Source organism: Beauveria bassiana (assembly GCF_000280675.1).
Source record: "Beauveria bassiana ARSEF 2860 unplaced genomic scaffold BBA_S00006, whole genome shotgun sequence".
Lineage (NCBI taxonomy): Eukaryota > Fungi > Ascomycota > Sordariomycetes > Hypocreales > Cordycipitaceae > Beauveria > Beauveria bassiana.
Window position 1 is genome coordinate 923966 of NW_007930841.1, and position 22530 is coordinate 946495.

The following is a 22530-nucleotide window of genomic DNA, read 5'->3' on the forward strand; positions in this document are numbered from 1 at the left end:
TGCTTCGCAACTACCCACTTTGACATGGCGTGCGTGACGCAAACTACCATGAAGTATTCACAGGTATCCAGCGAGGAGTTGACGATGATTGCACCCAAATAGAATCTGGCAACTCTCGAATAGCCTACGGAATTGATGCTTGTATGCGGTCGTGGTAACGTGGCCGGCTACAGTGCGCAGCTGTAATGAAGCTGCTTAGTCAGGATTTTCGTGTCGTAAACGCTGTCGCCTGGCAGGCGACAGCTGCCTACATCATCAAGGCGTCGGGTTTGCTATTTGCCATCTCGAAGCGTCTATAACGTAATACTCTGCTCATTTCATTGCCTTTGGCATTTCTCAGGCGTTTGTGATGTTGAGCGCACCATTGCACCACTGTGTATTGACTTGACTCCTTCCTTCAACCACGCTCAGCACCATCGTAGGACCGAGATGGCTGCACCGTCCACAGAGCAAAAAGAGCTCCAGCTCGTCGAGACTGTCGAGTTTAAAATCTTGGGCGTCGCAAACAAGGAGGAGAAACTCCATGAGCTGCTACAGCGCTATCTGGCGCCCCTGATATTGAAAGCCGCCAGTGACCATGCCAGCGTCCGCGGCAGAGTAAGAGGGTACTTTACTAAGCTAGAATCTTGATATATCTAACATGGCGAAAGGTAATTCAAATATTGGCCCGTCTGAAGACATTCATACAGCCACCGCAGTATGTAATATCCAGTCCGCATTTCTTGAACGCTTGCTCACCATTAGTAGAGTCATCTTGCCCGTTAAGGCGCTGTTGCAGCAGTACAGGACAACCGACTCCGCTGTCATCAAGCAACTGGATCTTTCCTTCATTCTACACAGCATCGAGCGGATCGATGTAGAAGACCGGCGTGATCTTCTCCCCATCGCGCTCAAAGGTCTTGCGGCAGATCAGAATCAGCCCCGAGCCGCGACTATTCTGAACATCATCCTTCGCCTGATCCTAGACATGAGAATACCGCCTCGTGGAAGCAAAGATGATGAAGTGTTCAGAACAGCTCTTGGTCTAGAAGATGCGGCCGACGCAAAGTATCTAGCCTACTTGCTCGGCGTGTTCCTTCGACTCCGAGCGGCGTCAGGCTCCCAGACGCTGGCCCAGTCCAATCCCACTCTTTCAAGCTTGGATCTGGCTTTGTTCCCGTCTGAAAGTCCAGACACAGAAAAGCTGCTTCGTCGTATATCTGAACTCAAGATCAAGGTCGTGACCCTGCTCGCCAGTGCAGCCTTTACCGATGAAGAGAAGTTCCTCCCTGCGCTGTATGCTGCCGCAAGCTTCGACGGCAGAGTGGCCTCAACCGGCGAGGAGGTCATCAAGAGGAGTTCCGTTTCTCTCGAGGACGAGGCCCTCGTCGAGCGCCTCTTTGCTGCTCATGCCTCACTTCCCGCCGCCAATCGCACCCGAATCCTCGGTATGCTGTCAAAGTCAGCCATTTCGACAAGCATGACAGACAATATCATGAAGGTCGTGACACTCGACTTCATGCCACCACAGGAAGGATCATCGTCAAACTCGCTACAGCCCTCGAGCGCCCTGGAACGAACCAAACTTCACAAGGCCCTATTTCAGTACATGTCTTGGGTCGCTCAAATTGGCCCGTCCAAAAAAGGCTTCACAATCGGACCACAACTGATTCAAAAGATGCGAGAATATGTTGAAAGCCAAGGCTGGCCTCTTGCTGAGTCCAGTACGAATGATGATGTAAACCTTCGATCGCGCGCATATGAGACGATTGGGCTATTGGCACGGAGCGCAGATATGCCAACGGATGACAAACTCAATCTTGCTGCATGGCTGTTTCGCTCATTATCAGAAGACTCTACCAACGATGCCATTGTCAACATTGACGGTGCTCTTTCCAGTCTGACTGCGAATATCGATCCCAGCACCACGGCCGGCAACTTGATGTTCAGAACCATGCTGCTCAACTACATGTCGTTGGCCGACGAACCCCCAGCCGTCCGTAGCACACGCCACGCCGTTGTCAAGTGGGCGAATCAATGTCTTCCCTTTTCCGACGTCTACGCTAGGTGGATTGATATCCTGGCTATCGCCGGTCAATACAACGAGCGCAATGATGTCATCGAGCAAGGCCACAAGGGTCTTGATCCGTGGACTTACTTCGCGCATAGCCAGGCACATACGCAAATGCCTGACTGGAAGAACATGGCAGGCACATACTTTGATTCTCTTATTGAACCCGCACCAATGGCGAGCGGACAGTCCGTCAATGGGCTGCCAACTTTGCCCGTGCGCCCAGTTTTCCAGAATTTTCACGGGTCACGCATTCTTGCCTTTCCCATCGCTTTAAAGTATTGCAAAAACGTTATGCTTCTCTCGGCCCTGGGTGATTTTACCGTGCAGCCGGACTGGATGCAAGCGTTGAGCGCGCAGCTGAAAAACGACATCAAGACTCAAGACAAGGTTCGTGCGTACCTGGCGAAAAATGACTCGAAAGAGCTCGTATTCTATCTCCAGACGTGCCTCGAGGGCGCTTTTGTCGAAGACGCCCCCATTGTGGAAGACTGTATTCGTTGCTTTGTTGAAGTGGCGTCGCTGGCACAGGCCGAGACTATTGGCCAGCTCACGGGGCATACAATGCGTCTGCTTCCTCTGGTCAAGTCGAACAATCGAGAAATCAGAACACTCGCTTCCAAGGCTGTTGGAATCCTGGCTGCACATCCTGTCAATAGCACCGATGCCGTCTCGAACTTTGCGGTCACGCTACACAGCTTTTTTGACAACGCGCAGAGAAAGGCTGGCCCTGACCTGAATGCTGCAGAGGGTGCATTGACGGCATTTGGCTATCTACAGTCTCGATGCGTCTATTACAATCGTGATGTGCCCGAGACTGCCTATCCTCTATCGTATCTTGCAGATGAGTCTACACCAGTTTCACTTTTCGAGGCGGCTCTTGACTCGTTTGCCCAGCTCTGGTCTGCCAAGCTGTCTGTACCTCTGTCAGAAGGCAAGCACAGCTTGGAAGCCATCGTCGAGAGACTTGCAGCACAAGCTAAGAAAGGAAATGAGCGTGCCATTGCCGCACTCGGACGCCTCGCGTCTGCCCTCGATGTTGGCCAACTCAAAGACACGGGTTCTTCAATTCCGGAATGGGAACAAGGCACACTCGGTGCTATCTTGAAAGACCTGTTCGCTCTCCACGAATTAAAGCAGGTTGAGGTTCACTTCGCCGTAGGAGAAGCTATCACAGCAGCAATTGCTCGATGGGAGTCTGATCAGGTCAATTTGGGCATGGACGTCGAGTGCCGTGGCGACGAGTTTCGAAGCAAAGCCTTGGACTCCATCATTTCGGCAGTTCTGAGCAAGCTTTTTACCGACTGTAAAGGCACCAAGCCTTCTCTGCTCAAGGCGTCTGGCATCTGGTTGTTCTGTATTGTTCAGTACTGCTCTCACATTGAGCAGGTCCAGTCTCGTCTGCGCGAGGCACAAAGTGCCTTTATGCGCTTGTTGAACGCGCGTGATGAGCTTGTGCAGGAAACAGCCTCCCGTGGGCTGTCCCTTGTCTACGAAAGAGGCGATGCCGACCTCAAGTCGGCGCTGGTCAAGGACCTCGTGTCGGCTTTCACGGGCTCTGGCACGCAGCTGAAGGTGGAGGAGGATACGGAGCTATTTGAGCCTGGCGCTTTGCCCACAGGAGAAGGCAACTCGGTCACATCGTACAAGGACATTGTCAACCTCGCAAACGAAGTCGGCGATCAGCGACTGGTGTACAAATTCATGTCCCTTGCTGCCAACGCCGCAACCTGGTCTACACGATCTGCTTTCGGTCGTTTCGGTCTGAGCAACATTCTGTCAGAGTCTGAGGTTGACCCAAAGCTATACCCAAAGCTTTACAGATATCGGTTTGATCCAAATTCCAATGTCCAGAGGTCCATGGATGACATTTGGAAATCTCTCGTCAAGGATACCAACAGCACTATAGATCAACACTTTGACGCCATTATGGAGGACCTTTTGAAGAGCATCCTTGGCCGCGAGTGGCGAATGCGAGAAGCTAGCTGTGCCGCCATTGCCGAACTCGTCCACGGCCGTCCATTCGTGCAGTATGAAAAATACTATCGTGATATCTGGACTGCAGCCCTCAAGGTCCTTGATGATGTCAAAGGCAGTGTGCGTGAAGCAGCTCTGAAGCTTTGCATGGGACTCTCCAACGGCCTCGTGCGGCAACTGGAAGAGAGCAATCATAGCGCAGCTGCCAAGGCAATGATGAAAGAAGCACTACCCTTCCTGCTGTCCGAAAAGGGTATCGAAAATTCCGCGCAAGATGTGCAAATTTTTGCCACGATTACAGTCATGAAAATCTGCAAGCACGGTGGTGTATCTCTGAGGCCATTCATCTCCGAAATTGTCTCGCACATGCTCGGGTTGCTGAGCACAATCGAACCGCAGCAGATCAACTACCACTATCAGCGAGCTGGCGAAGAAAGCCGCGATCAGATCGACAAGCTGCGATCGCAAATGGTGAACCAGTCTCCCATTTCCGAGGCCATTGAGAATTGTCTGCGCTTTGTCGATGCCGACGTCATGGTGCAATTAGCCCCAAAGCTGGAGGCAACAATCAAGAGCGCCATTGGCATGCCGACCAAGATTGGGTGCAGCCGTGTTCTGACGACGTTATTCACGCGACACACCAATGACATCAAGCCGCTGTCGGGCAAGTTCTTGAAACTGCTTGAGAAGCAGACTTTGGATAAGAATGACGAAGTGAGCCAAGCATATGCCAGAGCAGCTGCCTATATCATGAGAGCAGTGGGAGACGTGGATCGGCAAGGCTTCTGCAGTGGTCTGGTGGAGCTGTACTTTAACGGCGAGGACGAAAGTCGCCGTCAAAAAGTATCAGACGTCGTAGTCTCGCTGGCCAAAATTTCGCCCGACCACTTTTCGAGCCAAGAAGCGGATCTACTGCCATTCTCGTATCTGGGATCTTACGACACCGACGAGTACACCAGCAAAGTTTTCAAAGAGGTATGGAGCCAACACGCTGGCAGCAGTCGTACAGTCATGCGGCACATCCCGGAGATTGTCGCGCTGGTGGAGCGTTGTCTAGCTACTACACAATGGGCACTCAAGCACACGGGTGCTTTTACCATTGCGGCCGCGGTCTCGGACGTAGTGAGCGCAACCGAAATGACGGGTGGTATTAGTGAGGTCAACTGCAAGGCACTCTGGCCTGCTTTCGACAAGGCTCTGGCACTCAAGACGTTTCCTGGCAAAGAAAAAGTGCTCGCGTCGTTTCCAAAATTTGTCAAAAGCGGCCAGGTATTTTGGCAAGGCAACGAGCAGGTTGCGGCGCAGATGAAAAAGATTGCCATTCGCGAAGCAAAGCGCAACAATGACGAGTACCGCCCGCATGCCTTACGCAGCCTGTGGGAGTTTGCCAAGGCGAGAACTGATTTAGACTTTCTGGGCGAGATTACCGACATTGTCACCCCGCACCTGGATGCCGTCACCGACGACGACAAAATGGACGTGGACTCTAAAGAGGACAAGGGTCTAGACACGGCGCAGAACGGCCTCGAGGCCATTGCACGCGGCTACACGCGCTCACCGTCACGCGACGGCGCTCTCGTCGCCGCCTCTGTCATCAAGACGTTGCAGCCATACCTCACCCACCAGAAATTCGGCTCGATCAAGCGCGAAGTCTGGTACAAGTGCGTCGCCGACTTAATGACGGAAGCCGCCGAGCTTAAGAGCGCTCGCACTGCGACCACGGACAGTGCTGCCACCTTTTTGGCGTACTTGGATAGCCTGGACCTGGACAAGGCGGAGACGGGCACGCATCCGCAGCGCGTGCAGCGCATCGAGGCCGTGGCGGCGGCGCTCAAGGCGCAAGAGGCTGGTATTTTCGAAACAACAGCGGACGGAAAGAGCAAGCTTAGGGAGGTGGTTCAGCGGGCGGTGCAGGAGGAGAGGGCGACGGATCTGCAGCGGTCGTGGAAGAAGATTCTGGAGGAGCTCAAATAGGGACGGTTACTAGCATACATATTGATGGATATTGAAAGCAGTTACATGGACTCTCCCGTCGTTTATGTCTTGTCTACTATTTATGTCCACATTGACGACTTGAACTAGGAGTCGCCTGTCAAGTCCTACATGTTGATGACTGCGAGCTTGACCCTGAAGCAAGACTAAAAGTATCACACCGCATACACACGACAAAAACTGAAACTCGAGAACCAGTCACAGGGACAAAATGATGTATACACTATGTGTAGAATTCTATCGACGATGAAGTGTACGAAATCTCATTCCAGAAATCAACAATACTGAGGTTGCATCTCCTTGGCACTACCGTCATGATGATGCCCGCATCGTGACCTACTTTTCCTGCTCCCGAGTACCGACTGCTCGACTTGAGCCCTCGTTTGACGTCGTTTCTAGCGCGCTCTCTTCATCAGGTCCGCTCCTAAACTGCGCATTCTGCTCCTCCTTGGACTTTAAGCCGGTGGGCGAGAACTTGCTTCTGGCGCGAATCTGCGGGCCGTATTTGTAAAAGAGGAACGGGATGATGGCCAGAAGCGCGCCTACGCCGCCGACCAGAGAGCCGCCGCCGCCAATGCCCATGGCGGAGAACATTTGACGGGTGAATAGCGGGGCGGCGGCACCGCCAGCGGAGCGGACAACGGTGTTGGCGGCGAGGGCGGAGGCGGCGTACATGAGGTAGACGTCGACGAGGTAGTTGAAGTAGGCGACGAAGACGAGCAGCATGTTGGCGGACAAGACGCCGCCACCAATGGTAGGCACAATCCAGTGAACGGAGCTTTTTGTGTGTTTGATGGTTAGCCGCCGCCGCCGGGCAAGTTTTGGGGGGGTTCGGAAGAATTGAACGGAGGGGGGGGGGGGGGGGGTCACAAGAAAAAAAACTTACTTGTAATTGGCGGACCATGCAAGCCAAAACATGCTGATGAAGAAGCCAATGCCACCAACCATGGCAAGCGGCAAGCGGTCTTCGGGAGTCAGCTCGGATATCTTGAGGCTGCCATTGGCAATCTTTCTCTGTCGGAGGTGCGAGTCCAAGGCCACGATTGCGCCGCCACAGGCAGCTCCGACGGCGGTGCCGAGAAGCGGCAACTCGCCAATACCGGCGTTCCACCCGCGCATCTTTTGAAAGACGAGGGGATAGATGGAGAAGAGCATGTAGAGCAGCATGTAGACGACGGCCAGGTAGATGGCGCACAGCAGCGATATCGTGTCAAACAAGATGATCCAAGGCCGCGTCAGGGCCACCTTGTACGCGGCGCCGAGGGAGCGATCCGAGTCCTCAATCTCGGCCCGGGCCTGCGGAAACCCGTGCTGCCGCGCGCGCTTGGCCTTTTGTAAAAGGACAATCGGCGGGTACGTTTCGGGCATGGTGACGACGAGCAGCATGGTGAAGGAGGCCAGCCAGAGCAGCATCCAAAAGCACCAGCGCCAGCCGTCGTCGCCTTTGCTGAGCTGCAAAAAGCCGGCGACGACGGGGCCAACGGCGGGTCCGATCCAGACCATGGTGGAGAAGCAGGCAAACGCCGTGGCGCGGTGCACGGGGTCCCAGAGGTCGACGAGCACGCCGGGCGCGTTGCTCAGCGGGGCCGAGGCGAACGTGCCGGTGAGGAAGCGGCCGACGAGCAGCGCGGCGAAGTTGGGCGGCCACGAGGTGAGGAAGCTGAAAGCGACGTAGCCGGCAAACGTGATGATGAAGATGATGCGGCGGCCGTAGAATTCGCTGAGGGGCGCAAAGAGCAGAGGGCCCGCGCAGTAGCCGAGTAGAAAAAGGGTGACGGTGAGGGCGGAGACTTCGGCGGAGACGCGGAAATGCTTGTCGAGGGAGGCGTTGACGGCGCTGGGCGCGGAAGAGGCCATGGTGGCGTTGAGGACGAGGAGCACGGAGACGGCGGAGATGCCGGCGCGGCGGGCCATGCTCCAGTTCAGGGGGTTTTCCGGGTCATTGGGCGCAAAGTCGACGTAGCCGCGGGCGTTGAGGAAGGGAGCTTGTGAGCGGTCGAGTTTATGGGTGCGGATGGGCTTGTTGATCGCGGAGGAGAAGACGCGGCTGATGTGCTCCATGATGGAGGAGGAGGAGGAGGAGGAGGAAAGGGGTCGGACTGCAAGTCCGGGGTTGTTCTGCAGTCCGGGGGTTGCTGGGGTCGTGTAAGTCAGAGGGCTGGCTGTTGGCGCTGTCTGGAGAGAGGCGTTATGCGAGGCTGTCAAATCATCGCTGCATGTGGTACATGCATGCAGGATATCCGAGTTGTCTTGGATGGGGTGATGTGGGAAGGAGGACATGATGGGTATTTAGATTGGCCTTGGATGTCGGCCACGGAATTCTCCCGGCCGACTTTTGACTGGGAGCATGTACAGCGAGAGTTCGGCGCCGACCATCTTTGCCGATTGCGTGGTGTCGTCATGAACGCTAGTTATTAGGTCCGTTCCCCTTCATGTCAGATTTTAAAATACTGGCACTAGCAGCCATCCGCGGACAATTTCATTGTGTTGTAAACAAATATGAATAGCCGGAAGCGGCACCGTTCTTGGTGTTAGCGCCGCCCGCATTCACCATGTTGATGGGTTGGATCTTGACCATTAAACGCGAAAAGCAAGCAGTCTTGAACGAGGATTTTGGCAGAGCGTTTAGGTAAAGCTCAGCTTGTCTCGGTTTTTTTTTTTTTCTTCTCCGCCCTCTCAATTGCGTTCTCACTAACTCAAAGTCGGCTTACGAGTTGTGCTTCGCGAGTCGGCAAGAGCTGTAAAAGTGTGGTCGGATTTAAGGAGCGCGCGAGTCCGCGGATCAAAGGGATCGCTGCTAATCTTCCCCAGTCTTTTCGTCTTGTAGCCAGGCTATGATATCATAGTCCAGCAACAGCGTGAGACTTGGCTTCCGACCTGTCCGGTTTACTCCCCGCGTTGTGGTTGCAGATCTGCATCTCTTAGAGTACCCCATGGGCTGAACTCTTGTCACATCATTGATTGGCACCTGACGCCTTGAATGCGAAACAGCAAGACGCGGGGTGGAAAAAACACGCATCGGACGTTTGTCGCTCTGTAAAACTCTCTTGGAATAGTGCCAAAGTGTTTAGACAGCCGCTAACGGAGAGGACCGCTGCGCCAGCATGCCCATGATTTGCAAGATGAATAGAAAAGGCTCACTCCGCTGTGAAAGGATGATGAATGGTATGTGTACTGTACCCCGCCGATCTGAAGGTAGCATGCATGCAAGCCGTTCTTGGAAGTTCCACTGCAGTTCGATGGTTCCGTTTCCGGCTTGTAGCAACTATTTAGTTGTGACTAGTCGTCGAATATTTTTGTATGCGCATGCGATTTTATACAGCCTCTTTTGATATTAGATTGATAAGGACCATGCAAAGTTTCAGCAGACATGGGCAAAGGCCTCACCGGAGATAGCACTCTTTTACCTGCCTAATCGGGACTGAAACCCGGGTTCCATACCCGGCCCTCCGGCAGAGACAGCATCCCGGCTCTCAACTTCTTCCCGAGACAACATGGTTCCTCGAATTTTCTGAATATAATCGGATTGTCTGCGGCGAAAAAAGCAGTTTCAACTTTCTTCATCCATTGTTCAAATATTTGAACGACTTTAATAACCATGGTCTTTTCCAAGCTTGCTTTGCTGGCCGGCGCCGTGGGTGTCGCTGCTCATGTTGCGCAGAGCCCGCTCGGCTCCGTCGACGCCGTCGACACGACATCCGAGTGTCGGCTCCCGCCGGCCATTGACCCGTACGAGGATGGCTTGCCGCACATCTCCAGGCTCTGGGGCGGCAGGAAGGCGCTCTCGCTGCAGGTCAAGCGTCTCCAAGCCGTTATCCGCGTGCCGTCTGTGTGCTACGACAATCTTGGCCCGATTGGCGGGGACGAGCGCTGGAAGCCTTTTGACGAGCTGCACCGAGTTATCGAGGGGCTGTATCCCGCCATGTAGGTAGTGGCCTGCCAACTCACAAGCCCCCTTGGAAAAAAAAAAAAAAAAAAAACTGATTACTGAACATTGTCTGCAGCTACAAGCGCGCCAGGGTGGAAAGGATCAACACTTATGGCCTCCTCTACACCATTTCCGGAAGCGACTCTGATCTCAAGCCGATACTCTTGATGGCTCACCAGGATGTCGTTCCTGTTGCGGATGGCTCGACCTGGACTCATGACCCTTTTGCAGGGTTTTATGACGGCCAGTACCTCTGGGGACGCGGTGCCAGCGACGACAAGAACAGCTTGACGGCCATCATGTCGACGCTGGAGGCAATGCTCGGCTCCGCACACTGGAGGCCACGCCGCACAGTTGTCGTCGCCTTTGGCTTTGACGAGGAGTGCTCCGGCTACCTCGGCGCGCATCGCATTGCCGAGGTGCTGACGGACCGCTACGGCGACGACGGCCTGGCCGTCATCCTGGACGAGGGCGGCTTCGGCATCCAGACGATTGGCAACGTCAAGTACGTGCTGCCAAGCATCACAGAAAAGGGCCACGTCGACGTCTGGTTTGAGCTCGACGTTTTCGGCGGGCACAGCTCCGTGCCGCCCCCACACAGCGGCATCGGCATCATGTCCGAGATAGTTTCGGCGCTCGAGGCGAACCCTTTTGAGCCCCGTCTAACAAAGGAGAGCCCCGTCTACGCGCACATGGCCTGCCTGGCGCACTACTCACCCAATGAGATGCCCGAGATCACCGAGCTCGTCCGCCAGGGCAACGTGTCAGGCATCGCCGAGGCGCTGGACGGCGTAGGAGGCATGGAATCATTCACGGTGCGGACCTCGCAGGCTGTGGACTATATCCGCGGCGGACAAAAGATCAACGCTCTGCCGGAGAAGACTACCCTCGGCGTCAACTACCGCGTGACGCTGGACGACGGTATCCCCAAGGTCCTGCACAGCATCGTCCGTCATATTGACCCCATTGTCAAAAAGTACAATTTGACCGTGCATGCCTTTGAGGGCGATGAGGACTATGCAGAGCATGCGGCCAAGGCCGAGCCCATCAGTAGCAGGAGCGACACGATGGACGCCGAGTACGAGGTGAAGACGGGGGGCAGGCTCGTCATCAAGGCAGCCGACGCCTTTCAGCCGTCCAACGTCTCGCCGATGCACGGCAAGGTCTGGGATACCTTTTCCGGTTCCGCCCAGCACACGCTCAAGTTTGACGGCACCGTCGTCCCCGTCGGCGAGACTATGACTGGTAACACTGATACTCGTCACTACCAGAGTGAGTCTGATTTCCTTTTATTTTATTTTATTTTTTATCTTTTTTTTTTCCCCCTTTTTTATTTCCTCCTTTTTCTTTTTCTTTTTTTTTTTTTTTTTTGCGTCCGCCAGAAAGACGAGTGAAGAAAGAATAAAAATATAAAAAAATTCTAACAAGTTGTCCCACTAGATCTCAGTCGCAACATCTACCGCTTCACCCCTACTGCTCCCGGAGCGGTCAAGAACATCCACACGATTGACGAGCGCGCTGACATGCATGAGCATATCAAGATGCTGGCATTCTATTATGACTTGATTCGCAACTTTGACGGGGCTGAGCTCCAAGGCGAGGCGGCTGTGGCTGTGGCTGAGGACAATGAGGAACTGTGAACAAAAGTCAACAACGAGCCGAAAAGCAAAGAGTCAGAATGATAGTTTTGTATATGACACAGAACTTGGGTCAATGAAATATTCCACTGGCGTATATAACTAGCCTGTTGATGACTGGTCAAGGCAACCTCAAGGCAACCGTTGTTTGTGTAACCATGACAGCAAGGCGGGCGCGTTGGCATTATTGCGTATAAAATACGAGGCGGAGCCCCCGTTCACTTGCAAATTCCTCAAGGGACTTGCAGCTAATTGGTGATTTTTCTTAAAGGGACTTGCAGCTAATTGGTGACTGGTTGTTCACTCGTGACCCAGGCGTGCCAGGCTGCAGCATTCCGAGGCCCACGATGAGTCGTCAACAAGTTAGTCACCGACAAACAGCCCTGCAACATGTGGCTGTGTTTGGCATAGCCCGTGCGTAAAAGGCCCAAGTTTGTCGTAAAAGCTTGGCTTTGAGCTTGCCGTTCTTCCCGATCCAGATTGCAAAAGGGACAAAAGAAAAAAAAAAAAAAAATCTGCATCTTGACCGACGCCCTACAACTGTGGAGTGAAGCTTCATCTCATCTTTAAAAAGAAGAGCCTTCTCGCAAAAGGGCCACGGCAGGCATCGTGATACCCTCCTGTCACCATCAACCATGGAACCAACCACCAACAGCGTCCTCGACGCCATCAGCACTGCCTATCCTCTGGCCTTGATTGCGCTCTTTACGGCGGTTCCTTTTACTCGAGCGCTTTTTTCGCGCAAAGCACGGCTTCCTACCCATGCCGTCACAGAGGCACAGCAGCGGCGATTGCAGTGGTCACCGCCCTTGATAGCTTTGACATTCGTACGACATTATGAGCATGCACAATGCACAAAGGACATGAGATGGCATACTAACTAGAATCTAGATGGCGGAAGCAACTCTGTACCATGTGCAGAGTCGTTTCGACAAGAATGACCTGCCTCCCCCCTCTGCAATCGTGAGAGTTTTCGCTCGCAGCCATCTCAACTCATCGCTGACTTGTCCCAGCGCTTTGTGCTAGGCTCGTCACTCAGTTGGTCGCTCATCAGTATCTTGCTCCTCGAGAGTAAGAAGCCGGCTTGGCCAAGCTACATTATTGCCTGGATACTGACTGCGAGCTGCAATGTCGCGCAGCTCGTGGCCGGCTCACCGCTCAAAAGTGCCATGAACCGCTGGGACACAACTCACCTTGTCATCCAGCTCTTGCAGATACTAATTGCCGCAGGCGCAGCAATGTATGCTACAGCAGCTTTGAAGCGGACATCCACGCACAACAACAGCCCGGGCGACGAGGAGACGCAGTCGCTTTTGAACGCCTCGCCGGCGAGCTTGCCGGGTCAGACGTCTGCGTCGTACGGCGTGGCACCTTACCGAGACAACGACTCAAACAATGGCAAAGATGACAATGACGGGCAAGACAGCGACGACGAGGAATTGAACGACGATGATAAAGAGGAAGAACGCATGAAGCGCCTGTCGCAGCAGCGACTAGCAGAAAGCGGCTGGTTTGGCTACCTCAGAGGCTTCATGATCTTTTTGCCCCATCTGATCCCGTACAAAGATCGCTTCACGCAGCTGTGGCTACTGATTCTCATTGTATGCACCTGTGTCGACCGTGTAACCACCTTGCTGATCCCGCTCCAACTCGCCAACATTATTGACGCTCTCACAGCCTACCAAGGAACCGGTAAGCCCCAGAGAGTACGACTGTGTGCTATTTCAAGGTTGTCTGGCTGACTCGGCAGTAACAGGACACGTGCCGCTGAAAGAGCTTGCACTCTACTTCATCCTCAATCTCCCAGTCAGGCTTGCGGTCCAGATCCTCGATAGCTGCGCCCGGACGCGCATCTCTCAATTCTCAAAGTACCAGCTAAACTCGCTGGCCTTTTCTCACGTCATGAGCCTCTCGATGGACTACCACACCTCGCGAAGCACAGGCAAAGTTATTACCGCAATCGAGCAAGGAACCGACTTGACTTTTATCCTGGATATTGTTCTCGGTCTCGGTCCCAGAATGGTGGATCTGTTGATTGCTGCCGTGTACCTGACCAAGAGGTTCGACGCGTCGACGGGCGTCGTGATGCTCATGGCCACGGTCATTAATGCATACGTCACCACAAAGGGAAACAAGTTCACCTCGGCGGTGCAGCGCAAATATGTCAACAACGACCAGGAGGAAAACAAGGTGCTGTACGACGCCATTAGCAACTGGTACACGGTGGAAATTCACAACCAGGCCAAGCGCGAGCACGAGCGCTACAACAGCGCCGTCATGAAGGCCCTCTTGTCCATGCGACGCTGGTCAGATCTCAGCGAAATCGTCTTTTCCACGCAGGAAGTGGTGCTCGAGATTGGCTACATCATCGTGTGCTACATGATTGCCACGCGCGTCGCCGACGGACACTCGACCGTCAGCAGCTTCGTCTTCATCACCTCGTACTGGAGCGTCATCAGCTGGCCCATGATGTCCCTCGCCCACCAGCTTCACAGCACGGCTTCACAGCTTGTCAAGGCCGAGTGGCTCTACCAGCTGCTCCTCACCAAGCCCTCGATCCAGGACAAGCCCGGCGCGCGGCCGCTGCAAATCACAAATTGCGAAATCGAGTTTAAAAACGTCGGCTTCGCCTACGGCCCGGCGGAGCAGCAGCAGCAGCGGCGGCAGATTCTGCACAACATTTCCTTTACCGCCGCGCCGGGCCAGACGATTGCGCTCGTCGGCGAGACGGGCAGCGGCAAGTCCACCATTCTCAAGCTGCTCTACCGCTTCTACGACGTGACCGAGGGCAGCATCACCATTGACGGCCAGGACCTGCGCGACGTCACGCTGAGCAGCCTCCGCGACAGCCTGGGCGCCGTCCCGCAGGACCCTTCCGTCTTTGACCAGACCATCATGGAGAACCTGCTGTACGCGCGTCCCGGCGCCACCGAGGATGACGTCGTGGACGCGTGCCGCCGCGCCTGCATCCACGAGCACATCATGACCGCCTCACCGGAGGGGTACCGCGCGCGCATCGGCGAGCGCGGGGTGCGTCTGAGCGGCGGCGAGCTGCAGCGGCTGGCGATTGCGCGGGTGCTGGTGCGGCGTCCGCGCATCGTGGTGCTGGACGAGGCCACGAGCGCAGTCGACTCGGCGACCGAGGCGAGCGTGCAGCAGGCGGTGCAGGCGCTCGGCGAGGGGCGGACCGTGTTTACGGTCGCGCACAGGCTGTCGACGGTTGTCGGGGCGCACAGGATATTGGTCCTGCACAGGGGCGAGGTCGTGGAGAGCGGCACGCATAGAGAGCTGCTGGAGAAGGGGGGGCGGTATGCGAATCTTTGGAGGATACAGACGGCGGCGAATAACGATGGTTTGTTGTGATTTGCTGATTATTCTTTTTTTTTTTTTTGAAGAAAAAAAGTTGTTGGTGTGTTGAGCAGGTAGCTCACGCAGGATAGATATATAAAAGATCACTTGTTCGATGATGCCCACCCAAGATTATTCTGATTATTTTGCTTGCTACGCGATTCGTCTGCCAGCCTCGGCTGTTAATCCAAGGTCTCTGAGAATAGTATCCAACTTCTTCTGCGGTACTAGTTATAATGACCTAGCAGTATCGTCCCCAGTGATGACTGTGTTTGCGTCTTCATCTTATCCCTCCTCCCGTCACTTTTGTATGCATTGCCATTTCAGTGTCCAGATGCAAGACTGCAGCCCAAAAGTCTTGCATAAAAGGGATGGTCTGCTTCTCGTGCCACTTCCCTTCCTATTGCTTTTTCCCAATCTAAAATCCCAGATGCCAAGGCCGCAGGAGTTGTGTGTCAAAGGACACGCCACACACCCCTTTCTCGGTATCAATAACACCATTTCGGGTCTCAGAGTGGGCGAATCACTTCCTTTCCTAGAGTCATTAATGACTTGCTTTTGCACACCATTTTCCTGAGCATACCCACTGCGCTAATTACAAGTTCCTCCTGCTCAAACTTCTGAAAGCTGGAATTCGGCCTCGTTCTAGACCCCTTGCTTACGAGGGCCAGATAGCCAGGAGGCGTATATGAACAAAGTCGGCCTGCATCTAGTTTCAAAACGGTAGCCAGTGATAGTGTGTGTGTGTGTCCTGGCTTAACGGGTCCCATACCCGGCCCTCATCCGGCCCTCATCCGGCCCTCCAGCTGCGTGTGAGCTCATTATGTATACTTGGTATAGCTAAACCGGCCTTTTCCTTTTTTTTTCCCTACCCGAGCAAGACTCTCTTTTTGAAAAGCTAATTCCATCATAATTGACAACATTGCACAGAAAATCGTTCATCAATGCCATCACCCGACTTCTTGCCACTTACACGGCCTTCCATCCCGATACAACCTCATAACGCGCCGAGCAAGCCACCAATCACCATCTCACTAACAAACACGATTCCCTCCCTCATTCTCTCTTCTTCTCCTTTCTTTTCTTGTCTTTCCTCTTCTCTCAATCTCTTCCCCTCTGCCGCTCCCTGGACTGAGAAATAACCATGACAGGCCCCCTCATCATCTTGTCAGTGGCTGGCGCCAACCGAGACACATTCCTGCCCATCGAGACAACTTGAACATGGGTGTGCATGGATGCTGCAGCAAGGTCGCATTCTTCACTGTTACCCTGGCTCCACCTCTCTCTCCCCTTGGCCCGATCGCCGACGATCTTACGCCACATTCTCGAGGGAAGCTAGTCCTAGTTAATCAGTAATCCGTAGATTTGGGATGTCTCAGCCATGACCCCTCGAGCCACGTGGTGATGCAATCCAGCATGAGGTGCGGGACAAAAGAGAGAAAAAAAAAGTGCGTAATGAGCTAGAGTGTGAGGAGAAGATCTCGATGGCAGGTGTCGTTGCCGCCTTGGAATCTGATGATTCAATGGAAGTCAGTGGGACTCTGATCCTTGGGAACTGGTGTACAGCAGGCAGGCCCCAGGCAAGTATTGGACATTGCTAAAACAGGACCGCGATTGATTAGGAGAGAGATACATTTGACTGATGTATGCTATGAATTATGTCCAAGTATATTGCCTCCCGTGTATTTTACTGAGGCAATCAGCTATGAGTGCCTCTACCAGGCATAGCTGATTAGTAGTCCAGATAAAAGAATTTCAAAAGCAAAAGATGAAATGCCATGCCCTTTTGACCCAATAAACTCGCTAAAACGGGAACCAATAAAAAAAGAAAAAGCAAAAGAGAAAGAAAAAGGAAACGCCGTGAAATGACTTGCTATTTTTCCCGCTGGCTCCCAAATGATAGTGAATAATAAAGTGTTCAGCTTAGAAGCTAAATAGACCACTGCGGCGTTTGCCGAGTGGGTATACAATCAGTGCACTCATGAAGAGACCGACACTGATGGAAATGGCAACTTGGACAACAAGGAAGAGCACGTTGAACGCAGTGCTGTCCATGCTTCCAAGGCTGTTCGGCGACGTCTCAATCGTGCTGGTGTTTCCGGTTGCCTCGTTGGCAGACGTAATACCGGCAAGGAGGGAGCCACCAGCCGCCAGGCCAGACGGGACCTGCACAAAGATGGCTGGGAGCATGGCGGCTGCGGCAAGGCTGTAACCGACGTTGCGTCTGCTCTCGTGCTTTTCCTTTTGCATGCTTTCGCTGGTGGCGGACTCGGCGTCAGAGATGGATCCTGTCCATGTGTTGGACCGGTTGCTGCGCTTGCTAAAATAGCGACGCGTTACATTCTTCCTCCACCAGTCGCTAAAGTCCAGCCAAACGGTATCTGCGTGTCGACCTAGTCGCGAGTACAGATTGGCGAGGATGCCGACAGTCAACGCACCCAGCATGTTCGAAATCTGCCCGTTGCCCTTGAAGTAGAGGCTAGTGTAGCTGTTGACGGCATAGCCTGCAATAGCCATGACAAGCATGGCAGGGATCTGCTTCCACTTGGCTTGGTTCACAATACACAAGCACAGTGTGAAGCAAGGCACAAAGAGCATGTACCACCCACGGTGTAGTGGCTCGGAACAGTGTGTCTCGCTTGCGGCGTTGGAGTCCATCATACCGTAAAGGGTGGCTCCAATTGTGATTCCATAGCCCAGGAATAGGGTATAAATGAGAGCATACACCATGCGGACACCACCGGCAACCAGATTGTGACTCTGAAGCTCGAGTGAGCTGCAAAGCACAATGTACCCTGGCAGGATGAGAGCGATACTACTCTGCGCCAGAGCTGAAAAGCAAAACAGCTGTCCATTGTTGATAGAACCGAAGCCTCGAGCAATGAATGAGGTGATGATGGAGGCCGAGACTTCGAAGACGTGGGCATAGAGTTCATTGCTTGGTGCAAAAACCAATTGAAGGATGCCGACGATGCACCCGAGTATGAAAGCACACGGCAAGTCGATGAAGCGACCTTCGAAAGCAAAAGGAGCAACGCTGGCCGACGCAACACCGTACATGATGATTCGGAACCAGACAGGAAATTTGGTATCGCGGTTAATCACCTCATCAAGTTGCTTAGTAGCGTCCTCGACACCGAGCTTGTCATGAACAACGTGCTTGTAAATATTGTGAACATCACGAAGCTTCCCCAGATCGATGCCCTGTGGCACACGAATGAGCTTGACTTCGGTTGTGTGGGTGGAGCTATCATCGAATGAGATGATCATGCATGAAGGAAGATACAGAAACTGGCTTTCAATCTCGAGGACGCGAGCCGACATGGTCATGTACTCCTCAAGTCGATGCGTAGGGGCACCGTACATCATGAGAGCCCGACATAGCTTCATGAGATAGCGATGGCGGGCAATGGTACCGGCAATGTGAACAGTGATGCGATGCTTCTCTTTCTTCGGCTTGTGCGGCTTCTCCTTTTTGATTTTGTAATCCCATTGGTCGGAGATTTGACGGGATACCGGGACGGCGAGCATGGAGGACGACTTGAGTAGCTCGGTCAAGGCTAGCGAAGAGGTCGACGATTGCGACTTGTGATAGGAGAACAAGCCGCTGGTGGGCCGGGACCGGCTGCTTCCTGTAGTAGAAGGTCGCCTCGAGCTAGGTGGCGAGTTGCGCGGCGACATGACGGGGGTTGTTGCGGTAGAGTTGAATTCGGAGCTGGGCACGCTGGTGCTCTGTCCTCTATCATCTTGGTAGAGCTTCAACAAGGACGATAGGATGCCGCCACGATATTTTGATGGCTGAGGAACATAGTCCTGCGATTCGGTGGTGATGGGAGTGCAAGTGCCAGAGTATGTGGACTTATGGTGGCGATGAAAAAAGTCGGGCTTGTTGGCATGAGACAGCACAAGCGACTCTGCGACATTATGATTGTGTGTGGCTTGCGGTTGAGATGAGTGCGGGGTGCGATGTCTGATATGGGAGGCGACAGGGGGAGTCTTGATATCGTCATGACCCAGCCAATCGCCTTGATCAAGTACATCCTCGAGAAGGGGCTGGAATGCGGAGTTGAGCTCAGACGAGTTACGCCTGGACGCGGGAGCAGAGTAGCTTCCCACGGACATGGCCAGACGATCAGCTCTCTGCCGTGCGTCCGTTATGGACCGAACCTGACGTTGACTGGCCTTTTGCTCTGCCAGGTCTGCTTCCTCGCGCTCCTTGGGAGCGTCGTAACTAGTGTTACGACGCAGGACTGGCCTCGGGGCCCGGAGAAGGTTTGGGGTCTGTGCAGCCGTCGTCGCATGTGGGGAGGAGTCGATGGAGTGAAGAGCAGCATCCATGGGAGCTTTGCTGTCAGGAGAGCGCCGCTGCTTCTCTTCGGAGAGAACCTTGGTCAGGGCAATGGTGAGCTCGAGAGCATCCGGGGCTCCGGGCTGCGGTGTCCCTCGCACCGAAGGCGTGGAAACGCTCGAGGCACCGTCGCGCGGTGGTGAGATGGCGGTTGCGTCTTTGGAGGAGTCGCCGCCCAAGCTGTCGCTAGCAGAATGCCAACCGACACGCTTCTTGCCCTTGCGTTCAGAGGATAGGCCGCCTCCTGGAGCTGCTAGGAGGTTGCCGCCATCATTGGGCGGTACGGGTGGTGTCACCATGTTCGTAGGTAGACACTAGTGTTGGTGATTCTCGCTGCTAAGACAAAATTTCACCCTGTGACAGGAAAGGAGAAAGAAAAGGTGACATGAGGAGCGAGGAGGAAGGGAGACAGAGTCCCGACCAAGTCCAGATATCTTAGCACAAGACAATAAAATCGGGTCGCAAAAAGTGCAACGAAACCTGACGGAACACCATCTCGAGAGCATAACACGACTAGGCGACCGAGTCGACTCAGAGTCGCAGAGTGGTGGAGTCGCCAGAACAAAGAGCATGCCACGGCCAGCCCACGGCCAGCCTACGGCCAGCCAGGATTCAAAAAGTTTTTCGTCGCCTCTGAAGAACAACACTGGACTGCCTCCACCAGTTCCATCTTTTCCACAGGTTTTGCTACTATTAATTATCCTTTGTGCCTGTGGGTTTGCCGTATCAGCGAGTCGGTGCCAAAAATCCTGATAGCAGAATAGTGGGCTCAGTCGCAAGCTTTAATCTTTTTCTGGCCCTTTTTTTTTGATTATTCCCCCGAACGTGGTGGTCGCCATGGTGGCTCTGGATCGCGGCACCCGGCCGGGCGACTCCACCGCGCCGCCCGTCGCGGTGGATTAAATCCGGCCTTTGCGCAACGAAGAGGAGTCTAAAGAGCGGATAACCGTAGCATCCTTATCCATTGCGTAGGGGACTCAGCGGGAAGGATTTTCTCGGTGGCGAGCTGGCCCTTGTCAATGGGTAACGGTCGGATGGTTTCTCTCTGTCGACACCCCCTCCTCGCATCTCGTTTGCAAGCTTCTTCGCCCAAGGCGATGCTTCACCGGTCCTGCAAGCAGCGTCAGAAAGGTGGGAAAAAGTATCATCAGAACAAAGCAAATTAATGTTACTGACACGTCGGCAAGGCAGATTCGGCGGGCGAGACTTCCCGATGGCGTGGTGCCATCGATGAAAAATTCACATTCCAGTGCTGTTGGTGAGTTGCCACGCTCCTAGGCGCCCAGCCACTGGGAGGCGCCCGCTTCGACAAGCCTCAGTGCTAGCCAGACACGTGATTGAGACACTCAGAAACTTCCGCCGCCCTTTAGAATGTTGTCTCATCCACAAGCCGGATTGCAACTCAAAAATCTAGAGCATGAATTTTGCCCTGGTATTACAAGCTATAATCGTCATACTCTCTCTATAATGACAGGCGTATGCGGCCGTACCACGGTTGCAAGTTGGCAGTTAGCGCATAGAGAACCAGTCCAACCGAGCTTTTTATTTTTTTTCCCTTTTCTAAACTACAAAGAAGGAAATTTTTTCGACTTGGTACTCTTCCTCGTCGTGGGTTCAATTCGCTGTGGTTTTTTAACGCAACACAACCATTGGCGAGGGCTTACTCAGTTCTTCGTCACCTTGCTACACCGAAGTCATCTAATAACGCTGTCAAGCCTATTACTTTGTACTTTCAGTAGTTTCAGCAGTGCCTGTGAATGTTTCATGCGCGCTGGCATTGATTAGTGTATTTAACCAACACAATGACTGTAGGAGGTGCTCCCGATTGTCAAACTCCTTTCTCTGCTGCATTGTTGTGCTGAAGAAGCCACCTGAGGGCGGTGCACGACGTCATTAACTTACACTGATAGTTTCAAAGCAAGAGCCGAGACGAATTTCGTGCTGATGTTTGGGCTGCAGGATAGCTGCCACATCGGTCCTGCATGCACGACACCCACTTCGTCGTCCGTACCCCTGCTGCGCGTCTTCGATAGATTGTGGCGGAGCCGGGGAACAGATGCCAGACAGCTCATCAGGTTTCGCGACTGCAACTTCACCAGGAGAACAAATGACTTGGGCCGTCGTACACGAAACTCGTCAGCGTCGCGGGCGGCGGCAGCCAATGGCTGAGCCTCCATGCACGGCACTGTAACACATGCTTGATGATTGGGCGGTGATTCAGCTGTGAAAACTGGAAACGTGCCGAAAATCCGCCGTGGAAACTTGTTGCAGAGCCGAATGCAACTCTATTCACGAGCCAGGGCGAGCGCATTTCCTCCGTAGCAACCACGAGTGCATTGTTTGTCTGGTGAAAAAAGCGGTCAAAGGATGAGATTTTGGTAAATCAGGATGGGCATCCTGGGGTCATCATTGTGTGATAATTTTCTTTGATTTCTATTGCTTCCAAATCCTGCACCGAACGTCGCTGCCCAGCCGACCTTGATTCCACCGCTTATTAACAAAAATTTACAGGCTTTGAGCCCAGCGTGTTATCGGCTGGACGGGGCCGAGGTTCGGGTTACCCTTTAGGGAAGTCGACCAGTAAAAAGCCAATTTATTTTTGGCACCACTCGGCGCACTTGGCGTCGGCCCTGTGCGGCTCTGCAATAAGCACACCCCTGTCCGGACAACGTTTTTCTTTATTAATACGTACTCGTCCAAGTCGTCTCGGTATGGCCTTTTCATTTGTCTCATTGCGGGCCTGATAAGCGTTCCCTGTGCTTGTGTGCCCTGCAATCCTGGTTTGTCTGGCAGGGCTACAATCTGCAGGGCAATTTTGCCAGGTAACTATGGGTCGTGAATATATTTTATATTGCACTGACCCGCACGTCTTGAATGGATGTAAAGCCCTGCAAGTGACTGCCGAATATTACATACTTCAATTAGTTAGTTATTGCCACGTAGTATATACCGCAATCCATCCATTGCAATGGCCGCTGCTGCAATCTTGACGCTCAGCCGTTCTTTTTTGCTCGCACTCATAAATAGTTCTCGTAAACCATCAACGTCCCATTAGATACACTACAATGCTACAGCCCCCTCTGTACTCTATCCACCGCCAGCAGTCGAGCCATCTGACATCATTCACCCCATCCCGAGAATTACCAAAGCCCGTGCAAACATAGCTGTACCCCAACGATCGAATCGCGCGTTGCGGGAATGAATCTGTTGTTGCCAAAGTCTAAACTGTTGCCGACGCTCTGCGCGAAAG

The 22530-nt window shown here is 53.6% G+C and overlaps 5 protein-coding genes across 5 annotated transcripts; 3 read left to right on the forward strand and 2 right to left on the reverse strand.

Annotated features, from left to right (window-relative positions):
• Positions 1-429: 429 nt before the first annotated feature.
• On the forward strand, positions 430-6001 carry BBA_03050 (ECM29 protein; the record flags this gene model as incomplete). Its single annotated transcript, XM_008598147.1, has 3 exons — positions 430-597; positions 651-697; positions 748-6001. The coding sequence occupies 3 exons, from the start codon at positions 430-432 to the stop codon at positions 5999-6001; spliced, it is 5469 nt and encodes a 1822-aa protein (XP_008596369.1).
• Positions 6002-6126: 125 nt separating this feature from the next.
• BBA_03051 (polyamine transporter 3) lies at positions 6127-8299 on the reverse strand (the record flags this gene model as incomplete). The annotated part of the gene is made up of 3 exons (XM_008598148.1): positions 6127-6154; positions 6360-6797; positions 6906-8299. 3 exons carry the CDS (start codon positions 8297-8299, stop codon positions 6127-6129), a joined length of 1860 nt encoding a protein of 619 aa, XP_008596370.1.
• Positions 8300-9617: 1318 nt separating this feature from the next.
• Positions 9618-11587, forward strand: BBA_03052 (peptidase family M20/M25/M40; the record flags this gene model as incomplete). Its single annotated transcript, XM_008598149.1, has 3 exons — positions 9618-9943; positions 10024-11219; positions 11388-11587. 3 exons carry the CDS (start codon positions 9618-9620, stop codon positions 11585-11587), a joined length of 1722 nt encoding a protein of 573 aa, XP_008596371.1.
• A 1235-nt stretch (positions 11588-12822) lies between these two features.
• BBA_03053 (abc transporter) lies at positions 12823-14947 on the forward strand (the record flags this gene model as incomplete). Its single annotated transcript, XM_008598150.1, has 2 exons — positions 12823-13276; positions 13341-14947. The coding sequence occupies 2 exons, from the start codon at positions 12823-12825 to the stop codon at positions 14945-14947; spliced, it is 2061 nt and encodes a 686-aa protein (XP_008596372.1).
• A 1908-nt stretch (positions 14948-16855) lies between these two features.
• Positions 16856-19579, reverse strand: BBA_03054 (pheromone-regulated membrane protein; the record flags this gene model as incomplete). Its single annotated transcript, XM_008598151.1, has 1 exon — positions 16856-19579. One exon carries the CDS (start codon positions 19577-19579, stop codon positions 16856-16858), a length of 2724 nt encoding a protein of 907 aa, XP_008596373.1.
• Positions 19580-22530: the final 2951 nt, after the last annotated feature.